At 45.0% G+C, this 20,381-nt stretch overlaps 2 protein-coding genes across 2 annotated transcripts; one reads left to right on the forward strand and one right to left on the reverse strand.

Annotated features, from left to right (window-relative positions):
* Positions 1-1,304: 1,304 nt before the first annotated feature.
* LOC144097648 (gastric triacylglycerol lipase-like) lies at positions 1,305-14,098 on the forward strand. The gene is made up of 9 exons (XM_077630299.1): positions 1,305-1,409; positions 3,111-3,318; positions 4,672-4,783; positions 6,322-6,472; positions 6,928-7,020; positions 8,467-8,625; positions 11,227-11,298; positions 11,595-11,663; positions 13,734-14,098. Exons 1-9 carry the CDS (start codon positions 1,305-1,307, stop codon positions 13,977-13,979), a joined length of 1,215 nt encoding a protein of 404 aa, XP_077486425.1. The 3' UTR covers positions 13,980-14,098.
* Positions 14,099-15,536: 1,438 nt separating this feature from the next.
* Bet3 (blocked early in transport 3) lies at positions 15,537-20,291 on the reverse strand. The gene is made up of 5 exons (XM_077631875.1): positions 20,007-20,291; positions 19,772-19,869; positions 19,423-19,519; positions 18,604-18,786; positions 15,537-15,744 (listed from the first exon to the last, which is right to left on the reverse strand). The coding sequence occupies exons 1-5, from the start codon at positions 20,046-20,048 to the stop codon at positions 15,625-15,627; spliced, it is 540 nt and encodes a 179-aa protein (XP_077488001.1). The 5' UTR covers positions 20,049-20,291; the 3' UTR covers positions 15,537-15,624.
* Between the last annotated feature and the right edge of the window lie 90 nt (positions 20,292-20,381).

The raw sequence follows: 20,381 nt of genomic DNA on the forward strand, positions 1-20,381 counted from the left end.
TTCGTTATATCGAAAAATCATAGTTCGTGAAATTGGTGAGAAAATTGATTCCCGTACTATAAATCGAGACGCGATTCTTAGTGAGTTGCAGTGTGCTTAATTCGATAGATCGGCCATGGTTACAGTGACGATATACCAGGTGTTTGAGGGAACCCGATCACTAATTTTTGAAAATATGGTTTTTGAGATAAAGAGAAGCGTTTTGTGGCATAGTAACGCCTGTATTGGCGGACGGCAAAAAACAGGCGAATCATGTTAACTAGTAAAGTGATTAGTTAAATTCTAATAGTTAACCTTTTTACTATTACGATAGGCACCTGGTTGAAATTAGATTTGTAGCCGGCCGTTAGTAATAGCATACCAGTGCTTTGAGTTTAGAAGACGAGATTACCATCGCCGCTGTGTCTCTACAAAATTTGCTTATTTCGACTAGTTATGTGCACTGGAGGGGCTGCTTTGCGTGCATGCTTCTCGATAGAGCATCTAGTTTGGCACTATGTAGCCAAAATTAGTTGAGCCACAGCGGCGAGGGTAATCGCATTTCTAAGCACTGATATGGCTATTACTAACAGCCGCGGCTACACGTCGCTCATTGCAGTCCGGTGCTATAAGCAATACTTAAAAAGTTAACTATTAAAATTTGGTTAATCACTTTACTAGTTAACGTGATTCCCCTGTTTTTTGACGTCCGCCAACATTGGTATTACTATGCCGCAGAAAGCTTCTCTTTACCTCAAGAACCCTATTTTTTAAATAATTAGTGATGGGTTTTCCTGAAACACCTGGTATGTATACGCTGCTCAGCTGTCCACTTTCGGCTTTTAGTGAACGTATGCAAGCTTTCCTCCTACACAGTCCGGAGGAACATGTCACAGAGGATGTACAGTCGAACGTTAGCGCCGACTGAAGCGTGCCTAACATGCTCCTTGCTTTCGGTGACTGTTGGCTGCCGTCATGTATGTCATAGCGAGCCCGTCTTGTTCCTTCCTTTGTCTACTCAAGCGGCTGTCATGTTAGCCCTTAAATTATTTACATGGTTCACTTTGTTCTACTAATAATTACGGCAATAACTTCTTTACGTCATTATCTACATGGTATGTCGTTTTGCGTGAACAAAAGCTGCGTTAAGCAGAAGTAAATTCGTTTGAGAGTGTATTGGCACACCCTTGACCTCGATCGCGTCGAAGAACCACAAATAAACAACCCTGTTTATGCACGTCTTGCACCATAAATAACAGAATGCGCGAAATGGACAAGAACCCGCCGACCGCAGATCTGCATATTCCCTTCTCTTGCTTTCAGATATGCAGAAGGCAGGTTCTGTTTTTCTATTTTTGTTATGTTTCACCGCCGTTTCGACGGCAAGCGGCGCCTTGCGCAGGATCAAGGATAGCACCGACAAAAATGTCGTGAGTATGTTGATATATGAGAGCTGACCTCAGATTCAGCCTTTTACTGCGCACGCACGCACGCACACGCGCGCACGCACACACACACACACACACACACACACACACACACACGCACGCACGCACGCACGCACGCACGCGCGCGCACACACATTTCTGACAGTAATCAGGCCAGACTTTATCAATGTTATATTTGGTCATCTTTACTGCAAATTAATTTCTTTGTTGCATGGGACACAGCACCGAATGATTTGAATAATACACTAATAGAAAATTTTTGTTGTGTTTGAGTTTTTTATCTGTTTGTAACTTACGGAGAAAGAGCGACAAAAGGAAGGAAAGGCATGTAAAAAGGATAGCGGCCTCTCTATCACGTTCTCAAAAACTAGTGCGAGAAAGCCGGTCCACTGTAGACTGCACGTTTAGTATCTATCTACCACACAATAGGCCAGGCAAAGCTTTCTCAAAAATAGCTGAATTGCGTTCAATTGTGCCTTTAAAATATTGTTCTAATTTCAGGTAGACTACATATTAACGGTTAGACACACGGGCGGTTTCAATGGTAGCGATCTGCTGATGAAAGACAAAATCAAATGAAAAAAAAAGACTAACTTTTGGTCGTGTCCAAGTGTGAAAGGGTGGCAAACAATAGCTCCAAAGCAACCCCACCGTCTTTCCTTACCATGAGAAAAATGGAAGTTTTTAAGTGGTTTACTTTTATTATTTTTGTCTGAAAACAATGTGGTAGTCACATTATCATGCAGCACATCAAACTGAAGTTGAAAAAATGCATTATTTTATAGTGCGCATTTAAAATTGAACTATTAGGCGGTAATGTAAAATGTTATTTGTCTGATGCAAATGTTGATGAATATTAAATTAAATGTTTTTAACCTTAAGCTTATAAAAATGAGAAGAGACTTTTAAAAATGTAAAGTCATATTATCGTATTTATTTTATTTCATAAAGCATCTTAAACTTAAAATGCTCTAACTTGCCAACACATTGAGCTACAAAATAATTTTTGCTGCCTCATTATGCCGTTTGGTTTCACTGCATGATGCTATTGGCTTTACTGCACGGCGTCATGGAGGAGAGAAGCGCAAAACGCCAATCTTAAAGAGAAGCCGGGTACAAATATTAAAAGCTACACAAACTGAAAATAACGGCCATAGTACTGCGAACATTCCCAATACAACTTGGGCAGCACAGAAATCAGTGACCCCCCCCCCCTCCCCCCATTCCCCCCCCCCCCCCTAAAAAAATTACAAAGCGAAGTTCATTTCCGACTATCAGCGTCAGGACGTTTGACATGCCCGCTACGAAAATTTGCGCACCGCACTCCTCTGTCCCGTACCAAAATTCACCGCTTCGTAGCAAAATTACTAATTACTTCAAAACTGAAAGTTGCCTGCTTAGAGTACACATATAACAGTACAAGTTCATATATAACAGTACAAGTTCGAAAATGCATAGGTAGCTCTGAAACAGCGACCGATATCTAAGTCCCTCCGTTGAGGCGCACTAAGACCGCATGATAAAGGATGCCACATTCCAGAAAGCCCACACAGTGGCCCAAGTGTTACTCGAGGTTCAGGATCAACTACACAGCGTTCTCTTTAAACAGGGCAGGATACTTTTCAGTTACGATATAATTCGCCGAGAAAATGCCTCACGCAGATGTCACTGTAAAAATTTCAGTCTCAGCTGATAAGCAGCAATGGCTACCCCGTGCAAGAGTACACCGTCACGACCGAAGACTCGTACGTCATCACGATACAAAGGATACCGGGTGGACGAGGAGAGAGGCGCAGAAGGCGCAGAAGGCGGAAGCCGGTCGCCTTCCTCATGACGGGCCTCGAATGCAGCAGCGCCGAATTCGTGGTGAACTTGCCGCACCAGAGCCTTGGTGAGGTGGCTGCAGCTAGATGCAGCCCATTTACACTGCATTTCGCTCCGTAGATAGCCGGTTGACTTTTAAACGAAATATCGATCTTAACAGTCCTCGTAATACGGAAATCCACCGGGGCATAACACGCAATCTGGTGAAAAGGTTAACTCGGCCGGGGATATAAAGATTTTCGGATAACAATATAATATCAACGTAATTAGAAATCCATCACTTGCTGAAAATCTATGAACTTTCAGGTCAGGTGGGCGGATGAGATTAAGAAGTTTGCAGGCAAATGGTGGATGCAGCTGGCAAAGGACAGGGTTACATGGAGAGACATTGGAGAGGCCTTTGCCCTGCAGTGGGTGTAGTAAGGCTGATGATGATGATGACTCGTTCCAGAGATCAGCCGAATTAATTCTGTGAATGCAGTATTTCAAGCTATATGCAAGGCTTATGCAGAATAAGAGGGCGGACATCAATGATTGCTTGCAAGCTTACAGCTGCATACCATTATAATAAAGTGCGCCCAGAACTTACCACGAATTAGAATGTTGGAATTCACGCTTTACGAGACCTACAGATGACTGGTATTTCAGTTCTCATACATGGAACATGGTACCGGCCTTTAGGCCCAACCTGGCCGGCTCATAGATCTCGGAGGCACCCGCGCACGCGCAAGTGACTCTGAGTCCGTACAGGGTACCGGTAACATTCTACACTGTTTTGGTACAAGAGATGGTACCGTGGAAACAGTGATTAAAATTTAAAATCGCAAGAACCGCGAGAAATTAGTTATTGTTCCCGTGTTTCTTGCGTGCGCTCCTTCCGACCACGCTGCCCTCATTGATAATTACAGGCATGTATAGATTACCACTAATGAACCAAGAAGCCCGTATGAAATTTCTGCTCCTACGGAGTGTTTGGTTATTCTAGACAATTTTTCCCCAGTCATTACGAAAACTTTTGGCGCTTCGAGTTCCATGAGTGCTATGTTGTGTGTTCCTTGTGTGTTAGCAGCGAGAAATCATTTGTACATAACTTTCGCACAGTTAGAAAGGTGTTGTTAAACGACTTACTAAATGTAGGTGGTCATTTACCACGCATGATGATAAAGTGACACTAGTGTGGCATGAAAGCAGAAATGTAATTAGCTTTCCCATTTCATTTCTTCCGCAAATTTTACGTATACATGGATGTCACAAAGGCGCTTACAGCGAGAATACCGGAAACGAGCAACGAAACGGTGATGAGCCGTCAATGAGCAGACTGCCACGCGTGATCGCTTTCACCTAATGTAGTTGCTGTTGCACAAAATTTGCACATACTGCACTGTGGTCACTGGGTTAAGAATAACATGTATACCCGCAGGTTTCATTCTAGCAGACCACGGCTTCGACGTCTGGTTAGGCAACGTCAGAGGTACACAGTACTCGCGACACCGGCGCCTAAAGAAGTGGATGACCAAGTTTTGGAACTTCAGGTAACCCAAGGCCTGCTTTGTAGCACTATAAATGTCTGCCGAAGACAGCTGGACATAGTTCGATATTTATACCCGACCTCGTTCAGAACACCAAAGAGAGAGAGAGAGAAAAAAAAGAGGTGATATAGCTACGCAATAGCCTGCTACAGGGATCACGCTGGGAGAGATCACCGCGGCCGTAACAGGAACAATGATGTGAACAAATGAACCCCTCGTCACCTCTCACAGAGGTCAGTTAGGGTGTCAGAAGACCACTGCAGGGAGACGTGTCACATATAAAAAGTGGCACAGCCGCACGTTATTTTTTTTTTTTCAGCGAACAAAAAAGCTGGTTTAATTTATACGCCAAGAAAAGCATAACAACTTACAGAATGACCTATAACCAGCATAGATCGGAACGAGAGTCTTTTGCATCTTGCTGCAGATCTGTATACATGTGAGGCGGCTATCTCATCGAGCAGAAATCGGAACGAGAGTCTTTTGTATTTCGATGCGGATCTGGATACGTGAGGATATCGCAAATCGACAATATAGAATCACCCCCTCCCCCTCTATATATCCACCTCTGCGGCGTAAAGAACGCACTGTTTCCAAATGAAGCACATATCCTAAATCACCACCCTCCGCCGCTTATCACAGTTACCACGCAAAGAAAAGGCGTTACAAATTTTGCTCTTACGAGCGTTTTGCACCATTGCCTTGAAAACGCGTCCCGCCATTTCCGACCTGTCCTCCAGTGAGGCAGACTCGCAACACTTGCGTCGCTAGTACCAGTCCTGTGTGGAAAGCACTGTGCTGATTTTGTAAGTGTATAGAAGCCCCTTTCAAATACAGAATGCATGTCTTGCACCCCCCCCCCCCCCCCCCCCCCACCCCGGCGGCCGCGTTTCGACGGAGGCGAAACGCAAAGGCGCCCGTGTCCTGTGCGATGTCAGTGCACGTTAAAGATCCCCACGTGGTAGACATTATTCGGGAGCCCTCCACTACGGCACCTCTTCCTTCCTTTCTTCTTTCACCCCTCCTTTATCCCTCCCCTTCCGGCGCGGTTCAGGTGTCCGCCGAGATTTGAGATAGATACTGCGCCATTTCCTTACCCCAGAAACCTATTACCCCCCACCCCTTCCAAAAAAAAAAAAACACGGCGCGATTCAGGTGTCCGCCGAGATGTGAGATAGAAACTGCGCCATTTCCTTACCCCCAAAACCAATGCCCCCCTCCAAAAAAAAAAAAAATCAACCATGAAATAGGTGAGACATACCAGTCGTTGTCCTGGGTTAACTGCAACGCCCTGGTGTTCTTTTAAACTTCCATGTATAGTTTCTGTGCTTCTCTTCCGTCGAAATGCGGCCATCGGGACAAAGTATCGAAACTCTTGCCTCGTGATACTTCAGTACAGAACAGACCGGACAGAGCTGTCCTGTTACGGAGAGCAGCTCTGCTTTCCGTAACAACGCTTTCGTTTGCAGCTATAGCCAGCGTTATTGTACTGTCTTCTTTTTCGCCACCACCCAATAACCCGCACTCCGATTTTTGCGCAGCTTTGACGAAATGGCCAAGTACGATCTGCCAGCCCAAATAGACTTTATACTGCGCGAGACGAAGCGGCGAGCGTTGGAGTACGTCGGGTGGTCTCAAGGAACCCTGATCATGTTCGCCCTGCTTGCGGAACAACCTAGCTACAACAGGAAGGTAAGCAACAACAGCCGATACGCAAAGACCCGATTCTCGTTTGATAACTTAAATGTTGGTGAAACGTTGGTAGTGAGCTAGGTTGCTACTCACTATTATCTCAGCCAATCAAAAAGAAAACAATCTGCAATTAAAGATTAAAATTTTGTCCACTCAATAAAGATAAGGGGTGGCAACATGCCACTTCATCACATGTGAAATGTGAAAGGAGGACCTCAGTTACCTCGCAGTGCATACTGTGGTAGATTGCGAGCTATACGTTGCAAACTTCATTGAGAACAGAGCGGTGAATGTGATGCGAATGACACCTGTGATGCGAATGACTTTGACAGTCCGAAGCTGCAATATCTCAGTTGAAGAAAAATATAGGCTTTATACGTAAATCTCACGCGACTATGAGCGAATTATAATCCCGCTTCTACTCTCAATCCCACTTTTTTTACGACTATTTCAAGGTTCGTCTCTTCAATGCCATGGCACCAGTCGCCTATTTGGGCCACATGACATCGGATATCAAGCTCCTCATTCCGGTATCGAAAATGCTGGCCGCGAGTATATTTCAGCGCAACCCGAACACATGACTTCACTTGAACAGCCAGCTTCCGTTCCCTTCTACACTGACTGCTTAAAAAGCGGCATTTTTTAATCACCTTTGAGGTGACCTGATGTAGACATTTCCACGCCAAAGGCGCTCACTGCGGTCATGACGACACGGCGGTCAATGACACTAGCCAGTTTTGACATTACCAACGCAATTACCGCACCGTACAAACATCAAATGAAAGGGAATTTTCAGCAGTTAGCTTTAACTTGCCCAGGATTGTAGAAATGCAGGAAAAAGAACAAGGAGTAGATTTCTGAGTAAATAAAAATCGGTTGGTAAGTATAAAACATTGTAAAATTAATAATAATAATAATTGGTTTTTTTGGGGAAAGGAAATGGCGTAGTATCTGTCTCATATATCGTTGGACACCTGAACCGCGCCGTAAGGGAAGGGATAAAGGAGGGAGTGAAAGCAGAAAGGAAGGAAGAGATGCCGTAGTGGAGGGCTCCGGAATAATTTCGACCACCTGGGGATCTTTAACGTGCACTGACATCGCACAGCACACGGGCGCCTTAGCGTTTTTCCTCCATAAAAACGCAGCCGCCGCGGTCGGGTTCGAACCCGGGAACTCCGGTTCAGTAGTCGAGCGCCCTAACCACTGAGCCACCGCGGCGGGGCGTAAAATTAAGCTAATTCCAAAATTTCTGGAAACTTTAACGGGACACTCAGGAACTCTCTGTTGAATTTTTGTTTTAAGTGAAAATCGATTTTTTCTCGTTATGCTTGTTCGGCAACGAAACACTCATTTATTGTTCAGAAAATTGAATTTAAAGTGGAATGCTTTCCCGCCATTCGATTCAAAATTGTGAATTAAGGACTCCGTGGCCACCGACAGGAAATGTTTTATCAAGTAACCTAGCCTGTCTTCACTTGCCATCCACTGCCCCGCAATGGCAGGTGTAGTGACGTACCGCTTAACCGAAGTGCTTGCGACCTAATTCGCATCTGACCTAACCACGTTAAATCGTTCGTCACTTTTTCTCGCTGTGATGTCATTCCACTCTCGTCACCCGGCATACCGAAAGGCTGACCTGAGCGATAAGCATGCGGTGCAGCTCTACCAAAGCCAATGGTCAGAGGCACGAAGAATAAAAATAGAATGTAATTAAAAGAAAAAAGGTGTATCTTTCAGTTCAGGCAAATCATTTTGCGCCGCAAAAATCTTTTAATTTCGTTCTACAATAAAACTACTTTACTATGCGGCTTCGACGACGAATGCTAGGGAAAATACCCTGTACCCATTGAAACCCTACTGCGAGTGAAAGTGAAAGAGACTTATTAATCCAGAAGTTAAAAGCCTGCGTACTGCTGAAACTTCGCAAATGAGCGAAAAGAGAGACAGAATGCGGACCTTCCTCGGGATCGAAGCGCTGGTTGTTTCCATTGCAGGACCTTGCCCAAAGTGCATTCCGCGGGGCTTTCCTAGCAAAGAACAGCCCAGTTCTCAAAATATTACGAAAAAAGGCCTGCGGAAGCGTCAAGCAAGGCCCTGTTTGCAAGTCTGCATTCAAGCTATTCAATGGGGGATTCCCCATAGAAATGAACATGGTGAGTCGCTCACAAATCGTTCAACCTCTCTATCCGTGAAAGCAACTAAACCATAGGCCGCACATGTCACGCTTGCAGAAGTGCATCTCTCTCTTTTTTTTTTTGAGAAATAGTCAAATTATGGCTCCATTCATCAGTTGTACTCACCATATCACCAGGTATCATGCACATAACCACTGAGCCATCGCGGCAGCTACCTGTGTCCACCCTATATGGCCGTACTCAAGTCACTCTATAAGGAACACCGCATCAATAAATAAATATATAAATGGCTGTCTGAACGGAGTCAAAAACTGAAACCTTTACAGCCCTGAAAAAGGACATCAGTATCAGTAGCAGCCTGATTACGCCCACTGCAGGGTAAAACCCTCTCCCATGTCTCAAAAATTAATCCCATCCTATATCAGCTGTGGCCACCGTATCTCCGCAAACTTAATCTCATCTGCCCACCTAACCTTCTGCCGCCCCCTGCTACGCTTGCCTTCTCTTGGAATCCACTCCGTTACTGCCCACGTTTCTGCCCCGTAGGTGAGTAACAGTACGACACAGCTGCGGTACACTTTTCTGTTGAGGGATGTTGGTAAACTGCCAGTCATGATCTGAGAGAACCTGCCAAATTCTCTCCACATCATCTTTATTCTTCTAGTTATTTCCCTTCATGATCCAGATCTGTGGTGACTACCTGCCCTAACTAGATGCATTCCCTCACCACTTCCAGCGCCTCGCTACAAATTATAAACTGCTGTTCCCTTACGAGACCTTTGAAGATTACTTTCGCTTTCTATATATCCTAGAAAAGAACATATATACGAAATAAAACATTTCCATAATACGTTCTTTATACAGACACCCATTTTTAAAACAATTGTTTAGTCGGATCAGAACCCTTCGTGAAGGAGACAAGTACCGCTATACGCACTGCTCAGGAAAATAAAATTCATAATAATATTAATGAGGAAAGAATAGGCACGGTAGCTGTCTCCCCCGATCAGGGTGGGCAGCCGAATCCCACCATTAGGGAAGGGGTGGAGGGGTTGAAAGGAGGGACAGAGAGTGGGAGTAGTAGTAGTAGTAGTAGTAGTAAGTGGTTTATTAAAATAATAATAGAAAGGAAGGAAAAGAATTTTGCTTGCCCGGCATCTGCCATCGATACTGAAGCACCTGAGCTGGGGCAGCGGAAATAAAAGATAGCAGGCAGAATAGAGAAATGAAATGAAAGAGGTGAGGGGACAGGAAGAAAGGATAGGGGGGTGAGGTAACATATACAAAATAAACTATTTACACAATAATAAATATGCACAGGTTGCGCGCGTGATTAGTTCATGATTAAGCAAGCGGGAGTCTCCGTGTTTCAGGGCTCCGGATCTATTTCGACCACCTGGGGTTCTTTAATGCATGTCCACTGAGATCGTACTACACGAGCATCTTTACTGTTTCGCTTCCTGCGAAATGCAGCCACCGCACCCGGGGTCCAATACTGCGACCTCGTATTATGTCTAAAGAAGGAACGGTGCCACACATCCGAACCTCTCTCTTTACTTCTTTCCGCCAGGTAACGGTCCCTCTTCAACGAATAATTTCTTGCATAGGCACTCTTATAATTAAAATCAGCACCCGAAAAAGCGCCACGCGGATGACTTTGACATTCATGCCTAGCTCTCTCAAACATTTATTTTCTTCAACAGGGTTCTTCATAAAAAAAAAAAAGATTTCATTAAAATTCGAGTACCTGCAGTCAAGATTCTGGATGGATGGATGGATGGATACGGCTGAACCCTTTAAATCGGACAGTGGCTCAAGCCACCTAGCCATGTCTTGTGAAATTTTACTCCTGTCTTGCTTTTAGCCACTAATCAGATAACCTTTGCTTGGTTACTTCTAACCTCTTAAAATCCACTTTCCCTTCACTATCCCTAAACCCCAATGCCTTGGGTAAGTCAGCCCCGCTGCTTTCCACTGTAGGGTGAAGCCCTTTACAGAAAAGTATCAAGTGTTCAGCCATTTCCTCCTCCTCTCCGCACGCAATGCACAAAGTGTCTATCTCATGGTACCTGACTCTATACGTCTTAGTCCGCAAAACTCCAGTCCTGGCCTCAAACAACAAAGAGCTTCCCCTACAATTATCATAGATATTTTCTTTGACAATTTCCTGTTTAAACGTCCGGTATGTTCCCAGTGCCGATTTCGTCAGCATCCCTGTTTTCCACAGAGCACTCCGTTTCCTTAACCTTTTTCTTAACTGATAATTGCTGATTTGCCCCTTTACTGCTGTCCAGATATTTGCTTGTCAATTTTCTAGTTCGTTTTCTCCATTTAGTGTCAACATTCTTTATATACAGGTATCTGAAAACTTTCCTAGCCCACTGCTTTTCCTCCATCTTTCTCAATCGTTCCTCAAATGCTATCTTACTGCTAGCCTCTCTGCTCTCGAAAGACGCCCATCCCATATCACCCTGTACCGTTTTCACAACGACCTCTGGTGGCAGGTCAGCGCGATAAACTGAAAGACGTCAGTAAGTCGACATAGTTCTAGAAATGTGCCCATGGAGTGTCTTTTGTTTATGACTATACTATAGCGCTGATTGCGTTCATTTTTTGCAGACGAGATTTCCGTTGTATATGGCCAATAGCCCTTCTGGATCCTCCGTGCGGAACATGTACCATTATGCAGAGGTAAGTTTCCGTGGTGTTCCTTGGCTGTGCAACAGATTTGCCTGCTATATTGCGGGAAAAAAAAGAAGCAAATTGAATCGAAAAAGTTGCATGAAAACATAAATATATACGTGCATATTGCTAACAAATGTCGAAAAATGAGTACGTACTACTGAGAGGTGCATGCTATTCGTAATAGTCGCAACACACAAGGAAAAAATTAAAACTACATGATCAAGCCTTTCGGTTAACTTGCTAACTTTCATATTATTAAAATACTCAGCCAAGATTCTAATTCTTCTCGCCATCTATTGCAGCTCATAAGAGACGACCGCTTTCAAAAGTTTGACTGGGGACGAAGGAAAAACATGAAAGTCTATGGACAGGTACGTCTGCTTCATAAATTTATTCAGCACGCCATAGAAGAAACTTCTGTCACGGCCGATATTGGGTATTGCAGTCAGCAGTGCACAACTAAATGTGCCGGCTTACCTGCACGTCGCAAGAGACAAATGGCAAAGATTGGCGCTGAACCGTTGGACTCAAGAGGGTTACGGAAGAGCTAGAAGGCGACATGGAACACAGGAAACGTTCAAAAGCATGCACGTGTAAAAGCACAAACGCAGAACATGACCCATGTTAGTGCTTAAATTTGTAGCCCTTCCATGTTTCCTAGTTCAATGCAACGACCTCCTCTCCCGGCCTACGTCATCAGCGAACGTGTTTCTGGTCCGATGGGCAAGACATGTGCTGTAACGAGGAGGCCCTCATCGGGAGAAGGAAGGCTGTGAGGTGTCTCGAATCAGGGAACAAAGGCGACGAGGGGGCGCTCGACACAAGAAAAAAGAAAGAGCATTAAATGACAGGTTAAACACGCGGAAGGTAAAAATTGGATAAATTCAACGGAAAAGAAGCATAGTGTAGAACTATGTCGATACTGGAAAAGGCAGATCAGGAAGGAGGTGTTTTATGATAACTCAAGAGGCAGTGCCCTCCTCTTTGAAGCTAGGTCAGGGTGTGTTAGAACGAGCAGCTACAAAATGAAATTTAACGAAGAAGATTACACATGTGCTGTGTGTGGTAAATCTGTAAAAACAATAGAACACCTCATACTAAAATGTGATGGTATCTATCCCGATGTCGATGCAGGCACAGTCACTCTTCCCGAGGCCCTATGGTTTCGAGATAACAATGGTCATGTAAATAAATCTGCGGTGGAAATGAGCAAAAAGCGATTGGAAGATTTGTGGCTCAGAAGCAAAGAGATGACAAAAGGTTAGAAGTGTAGGAAGACGTATTTAAAGAAAATGGCGAGTTTTAACCACAACTTACAACACAGTTAAACAAAAATAAAGGAAGAAAAAGAGCTGAGCATGGTGGCAACTGCCGTCACTCAGTTTCAAAGGGGACGCTCCTACCTTAGATCCATCCATCCATCATGTGCATAGGAAAATTATATACTTTAACTTAATAAACAGCAGCTGGTAACAATGGGATCCGAACCGCGGCGTCTTGTATTACTATGCTAACCAATCACAACTAATGTTCGACTGTTCCAAACAAGCCAGAGGCATTGAAATTTTTTAGCGTGTCTCATATGATTGGCTTCTGGTTAGGTAACAAGAAAAGCTTTAACAACGGTCTACTTTTTGTCACGGAGAAATTCTGTTCAGCGGTCCTGAATGTGGGCGGAGCTTGTCTGAAAGATGAAAACCGGTTTCGAAGAAATGAAAGGCCGCAGTAATTGTCACTCCTCAGTAGGCTCAATAGTTTGTCTAGGCGGTAGTAAAAGAGGCGTGTAGTGGAGAGCTCCGGAACAGTTTCAACCACGTGGGGATCTTTAACGTACTGACATCGCACAGTACATGGGCGTCTTGCTCTCCGGAAACATGGCCTGGATTGAATCCGGGTCATCCGGCAGAGTAGCCGAGCGCATTCACAACTGAGCCACCGCGACCATTGGGAGCCATGACCTCTGATATACGGGGCCCGAAGCCAGAGTTTGCTCAACTTAGCTGAACCGTGCCGCGTAGCCCAGCCTTGGAGGCCATATGCATGTCCAACATGAACGCCGCCACGAACCGCGTCATGGCACTGAACGCGGAGACCGATCGCGACAGCATGCCGTGCGGCGTCGGCCGGAGCGAGCCTTGTTTTTGAAACAGCCGTCGAAGAAAACTAAGGCGTTCCCTATTCGAAGTTCGTGCTTGTCCCAAAACTATTCGAAAACTTATGACCGCATTCGATTCGTTTCGAATATAACTTTGAACATGCAATATTTTATTTGTTCAGCGAATCGAACAGGAGAATATTCAATTCGATATTCGAAAATTTCACATATTCGCGCACCCCTACTGCTTACTCAGTACTTTGCTGTGAGTAGAAAAAACAAGACAGAAGGTACTCTGTCTTGTTTCTTCTCATTTCTTTTTCGCTCGATGTATCCGCGCCCACAGAAACGGCCACCTCAGTACGACCTCAGCAAGGTCACAGCACCAGTGGCACTCTACTGGAGCGACGGAGACGTCCTGGTCACGCCAAGAGACGTGGCGCACCTCGAGAGGAGCCTACCCAATGTGGTGCTCAGCTACAAGGTGCCCGTGCACGGCTTCACGCACATAGACTTCGCCTGGAGCACCAGAGCCTGGAAGCACGTCTACAGGAAGATACTGGAGATGATGACCACATACTCTAGGACGTGACCAGGTTTGCGGTAAGTCACGCTATGGCGAACAGAATAATGCCAATAATACCTATGCCAATAAACAACTTTTCTTTCCCGAGTGTGTCCGCACGTGACAGCGGGGTACGGCGCTCTGCTTGTTACTCCCTCCCATTTCCCCAAACGCATAAAAGTTGAACACATGCCAACTACAACGTCTGGGTGCAACTACGACAGTTTCTTCAAACTGCGCCACGCACAAGCTGGCCACCCACCCGCCTACCCTTTGTGCACGCACGTGCAAACACACATGCACGCACACAGGGTGTTTACACCTCACTGCTGCTATTTTGACCAGTCAGGTCCAAGCTATGTAGCAAAATTAGTTCCAGAACATCAAGTGGTGGGCTGGGCAAGTTGGTAGCAATCCATTTTAATACGAGAGCATTTAGGAGGACCATGACTGCGAACACTGTCCAGCGTGGGCGCTTGTGTGAAGCCTCCACCAGCCAAGTGTGGCAGGTGGCGTTCATGGGCAGTTCCCTCTCTTCACCTAACACCTCCACACTAACACCAGCTCTAACAACACACTGGCGATAGCAACTGGTAAGGACACATCAGTGCATGGACTCCTAAACTTTTTCTTTGAGTGGGTGGGGCAGGACATTGTTTTGTTATTTATTCGTTATTTAAAGATTAAATTTTATATTTATCTTTTTTTCATACTTTGCACTGTTCAAAGGTGTATTAGTTAATGCATATAAAATGAAATAGGTTTAATAATGATGTACAAACGAGGACTGATTGGTTGCATTGCAAGTTTGCGCATAGTCTGTTTCACTTCTACTAATCATGGTCATGAACTGGGGGCAGACAAATGCATCTGTTCGGACGTGATTGGTTTAGGCTACTCAAACGAAATGCTTTATGAATGGCTACGAAGCCAACTCCCTCAGCCCTACTGTGATTTACATTAATAATGTTTTAGAATTTAAGCTTTTGTCACAATCTGGTGCTAGTGTAAGCAGCTGGAAGCTGGAGTGGCACTGCCCCCTCGGGAGAGAAGCTGGGGTGGCGACGCCCCCTTGCCAACTGTTCAGAGGTGCTTGCTTGGTGACAGGTGATAGCAATTCAGTCCTAGTAATGACAGTGGCTTACTGAAGTTACAAGCAGGTCTAGAGGTCGTAGTGGTACAGCTCATGCTACAGGTTGCAGAAGGATAAGACATACGAAGCGAAGGTAGGGAAGAATGCTCTCGCATTTCTTCCACATCAATCCAATTGAACACCCCTCAATTTTTTATACGGCACAACAGACAGTAAAAGGGACCACAAAGAAACCGCAACATGTGATGTCAGTATTGGACAAGCCATGCCTCGTACTTGTCCATCTTTCATACCGCATAATAATATATCCTGCAGAATACAGTCATAACAGCTGGCCCTTTCCAAAAGCCAGTTGACCAGGATACGAAGTAATAATTTGCAAGTGGCTCATCAGAATGGACTATAACACATAGTGCGAAAGTGTCAAGTGTCTTACAATATGCAAAGCAAGTTCCTAGACAGCCAGAGCATGTGTAACAAGGAGAGTTCAGTTTTTCAAGGAATGCATGACATCTTTATTGTTAAGGTGATGGTGTGCCATCATAAAAACAACGCAGCTATGGCACTACCCCAGTCTCTTCAGTCCTCCCCTGCAGGAATGGCGTCTTCGAGGCGCCTGACGAACTTCACTCGGAGTTCGGAAGTAGAGTCGCCTTTCAGCTGGTCGTGGACGAAACAGGCTACCACCTCTGTCTGCACCTGAACAGTCGCAAAGAGCGAGGAATGCCAAGTCACCCTCACTTTTCCTTCCTTCTTGTTCCTTTATTCTTGCACCATATACACTAGACAACTCGTGCACTCATATCACAATGCATTCATATCGTCCAGTGGCCTGCAACTGATCAGGACACTGCTAGAAGCTTTGCTTGACTTCCGGGCTACTAAGTAAGGCAAAAAGCTGAGAGGGGCCATTTCAATGCCTAGTGGCAGTAATAGTGATTCAGTGCACATGTATAATTTCCACAGACATGCCAAGCTTCTCATGCCTGTGACATGCCAGAGCCATGAGATGAGTACACGTTTCAGAGAAACAAAAGTTGGCATCAATGTGTACGGCCAGTGCACAAGGATGGCTTAGTAAGCTGAAGGTATGCTACTTTCTTCACGGTCTCCCATGGAACACAACATACAGGAATGAGGGCCACACAAGCTATCACTGTCACCCTCATTGGCGGGGCATGCCAAAGACTTGCAGAAGCTTCTTCCCTGAACCATGAAAATATCTTGGCAGTGATGATAAGGCGGAGATCACAGGGTGGTTTTTTTTAACTCATACTTTTTCACGTACGGACGATAAGCAGGGTTGCAGCTGTCTAGTTCCCTTATTATACACCACCTCGAACTTTGAAGAAAAAAAAGGAAAAGAAACAGACTTCTAAGGGAGTACCTGCTCATAAGAATGGAGGTCAGTGTCAAAAGCCCTATAAGTAGTTTTTCACAGCTGACACCAGGGTACGTGAGGTGCTGGTTGATCCCACTCACACTAACGAATAAGTTCTTTTAAATAGCAAGAAAATATTTTTCTGCTGCTTCATTTCACAGGAGAAGAACGAATGGTGGGCTCTATGGGAAAGAAAATGCATTTTTGAAAACTGCTTTTTAAGCACAGAAATGCACTGTTGCTCCTCCTTGGTTATTCAGGCCAACAAATGAACGCTCAAGCTATGTTCCTTTATTGTCAACGTTTATAAACTTGAGCAATAAATCTTGTAAAAGGCGAGCAAGATTGCGCTGCAGATAGGAAAAATTTAGCAATTTAATGAAGATTTTCGGCCTTGGCCTCTGCCACAAGGTCCTCGTAAAACCACTTTTGGCAAACGCTTTCATCACGCAGTTTTACAATGATCCTTCCTCTACCACTCATTCAGAGTGCTGAACTCATTCTCTGCACAGAAAGCTTCGCAAGAGCATGATTTCATTGCATGATACAAGTTTGTGCACAGAACAGCTGACCCGTAAAAAAAAACAAAAGGCAGGTAAACTGAATGACATGAGTCTAGATTGAGACTGCATTACAGACATGTGCACAAAAATTTTTAAAAGCAAGCTCCTAATGTGGTTAGATCTTGTGGCAGGAACAGCGCAGCACGAGACAAAGAAAGGACAGGCGGGACACGACGCTGTGAATTAGATGCGCTAAAACTTTGGTTTTTCACTTCGGTTTCAATTCAAGGCTCGGTTTTCAAGGTCAAGCAGGCTTCAGACAAAGATCGGCGAAATCCACAAGTGGGGGCCTTAGTGCTAGTGCACTAAAACTGCAGGGGACACTTAAGCTCTGCCATAAGGGTATGCCGTGATAGCATTTATGGCCATATACTCGGAATTGGTCATTCTCTACTTTGCATTCATAGACCACTGAGAGTCCTCATATTCCTGGCACAGTGGTGCAGTGGTGCCTGTGATGGCACGTGCTGCCACTAGTGGGCTTGTGAGGCCCAGGTTGTTTTTCCCGAATGACCTCTCGTGACCAGTTATTAACTGAACTGCAACCTGCCATGGTGGGCAGTTTTCCCACAACCCAGAGGGCAGGTTGTGATGGCTGACAAGGTCACGTGACCTAGGTGGCCAACTTGCCACTTAAGTTGCTTCAAGGTGAAGCAGGCATCAGACAATTATTGGTGAAATCGCTGAGAGCAGGCGTAAGTGCTTGTGCACTAAAAATCTTTCAAAGTCATCAATGAGTAAAACTCCCAATTATCATCAACCACAAATACTGTATCATCACCACCAGCATGACTATGCCCACTGCAGGACAAAGGCTACTCCTGTATCTCTCGAATTAACCTTGTCCTGTTCCAATTGCGGCCACCCTATCCCCACAAACTTCTTAATCCCGTCCACCCAACTAACTTTCTGCCGCTACCTGCTCTGCTTCCCCTTCCTTGGAATCCAGTCTGCTACCTTTAAGAACTTGCTTTCCGAGCACCTTCTTTTAATACTCTTCCACAAATACGCTGCCATGTGAGTGCACACATCTCATGCCCCACATAGGTTAAGGTAGTTTGAGGTGGCATGGTGAAAGTGGTATAAATGCTTCCTTTTGCGACACATTACACAACCGATGTCATATGGCCCATTTAATTGGTAACATGATCCATTGAAGCCCTCATGAATGGACCATTGCCTTACGTATACATGACCCACATCTGCCCCTCAACAGCTGGCACCAACTCATGTCATGTCACCTGCACACACCTTCAATGTTATTTTTTTACTTTACTCACACTGTGGTCATGCAAAAAGAAAAATGCTGTTTCTGTTTTTTGGGGGGATTTAACATCCAAAAGAGACTCGGGTTGTGAGGGATGCCATAGTGGAGGGCTCTGGATAATTTCGGCCACCTGAGGTTTTTTTAATGTGCACTGACATCACACAGCACAATGGCCTCTAGCATTTCGCCTCCACTGAAATGCAACCGCCGTGGCCTAGATCAAACCAGCGTCTTACAGGTCAGAAGCCGAGCACCATAACCCCTGAGCCACCGTGGCGACCCAAAAGAAAAATGCTGTACTGATTGTAATGAAGAATTGCTTAACATCATTTCAACCTGCAGCTCACCATTTCAAGTGCTCCTCGGATCACCCCAGGAATGATGTTGCTGTACTTCAGGTTAGCATGGCTCTCCGGCAACTCGACAAACTCAGTGAGTGGGTTGCTTTCCAGTATAAGCGAGAACTCATCGCCCGCTGGGCTCCAGTTTGTGATGGATGGATTAATACCCAGGTACATCTTGAAAGCCATCTGCACAGAGCATCACCAAGACTCAGGAACTGACAGCACACTTGTCAGAGTCTAAACACACATCTCCAGTTTCAGAGGAGCATTATAAAAATGCTTCGTTTTTTTCTAAGCCACTATACGTATTAAAATTTTTGCAAAATCCATACTTTCACTTATAAGAGTAACAGTGAATGCATTAAAGAAAAGGGACTAAGACCAGGTTGTAGTGAATTCTGTGATGTCACTTAGGTCTGTTTAGGTTGTAGTGTATCTTGTGATGTCACTTAAGTCTGTTTTGTAAAGTGCCAAGTAACTGGTAGCATTTTAAAATGCCCAAGTAAATTTTCATATCCCGGCCTTGCAAGCATTACAGTCATAAAAACAAAACCCTTGCCAGTGAAAATGATGCACTGTTGTGCCCATGCTGCTGCTTTTGCTTGCCTAAGAGGCAGTGATCAAGAGCCTCAAGTTGGTGGTGATATGTTCCACGTGATGAAAGCGTCTGAAATCGATATTTGGATATTGGGGAAAACTCCTAGCTTTTATTTACTGTGTTGCCTGTGTGCCCTACAGATGACAATACGTGTCCGATTTTCATCGTCACTGTGAACACAGCAAATGCTGAGACTAACGACAGAGCCCCAACCAGACACGCACCTGAACCTTGTCAGCAGTGTCTCGAAAGTCAAAACATCTGCCCACGTTTGTCCGTGCCAGGAAATCTTCAATCAGCCTAAGTCCTATGTTGTAGCCCCTGAAACAGTACATAAACCACTAATATATGATTCCATTTTTAAAATTACACATCAGTAATTGTAACCGCCATGCAGAATGAGTACAACCGAAACAAAACTAATACTTAGCTGATTAATTCAGCCACCAGAAACAAACACAAGATATACCATGCTCGTTTTCTCTGAAAACACAATGGCTGAAAACTGGAAGCAAACAGTGAACACTGCTGCTTTATATCGTAGCTTGACATGCACTTGCCGCTATTACTCACATACGATCCAGCTGCTTGTTAACTTCCTCGTCGCTCTCATAGTCTTTCATCATTTGAGCCACCAGAGAGCCATAGGTGAGTGTGAAGAGCTCGGAGCTCTGAAGATGGGAAACGAGAGAACAAGTTTCGGATTAATCAAAGGCGACGCTCAGGGCTCAGAGCGTCACTTCCTCCAGTGCTAGCAGGCACAACAACATATAAAGGCACGAAAAATGCGCAGAAGAGCCGGTCGTACCACTTTCTTTGGGTCCGTGCTTCGCACAGCTTGCCGGGACATGGTACAGTCGGATGTAATATCAGTTTAGTCCACCACTTGAGGAAACGAACATGTGCTCACCACGAAGGTGCCGGTGAAGAAGATTTTGAAGTGCAGTCAATGAAGCGTATCTCTGAAAACACACAGCCCGTGGAGGGAATTCACGTGAACGCGTTGGAGTTCATAAAACTGCAACGCCCCAAACAAAAACACAACACACCCCCATACTAGATCACGCTTGCTTCCCAAAATCTGCACAATCTAAAAGCTAAAAGCACCAAGCGTTCCCAGCGTTCCGCCCAGGTTCTGCTTCCGCTGTCGCTGTTACGTGGTGTCGTCGCTAGAACCTGAATT

This window comes from Amblyomma americanum, chromosome 7, assembly GCF_052857255.1.
Source record: "Amblyomma americanum isolate KBUSLIRL-KWMA chromosome 7, ASM5285725v1, whole genome shotgun sequence".
NCBI classification, from domain to species: Eukaryota; Metazoa; Arthropoda; class Arachnida; order Ixodida; family Ixodidae; genus Amblyomma; species Amblyomma americanum.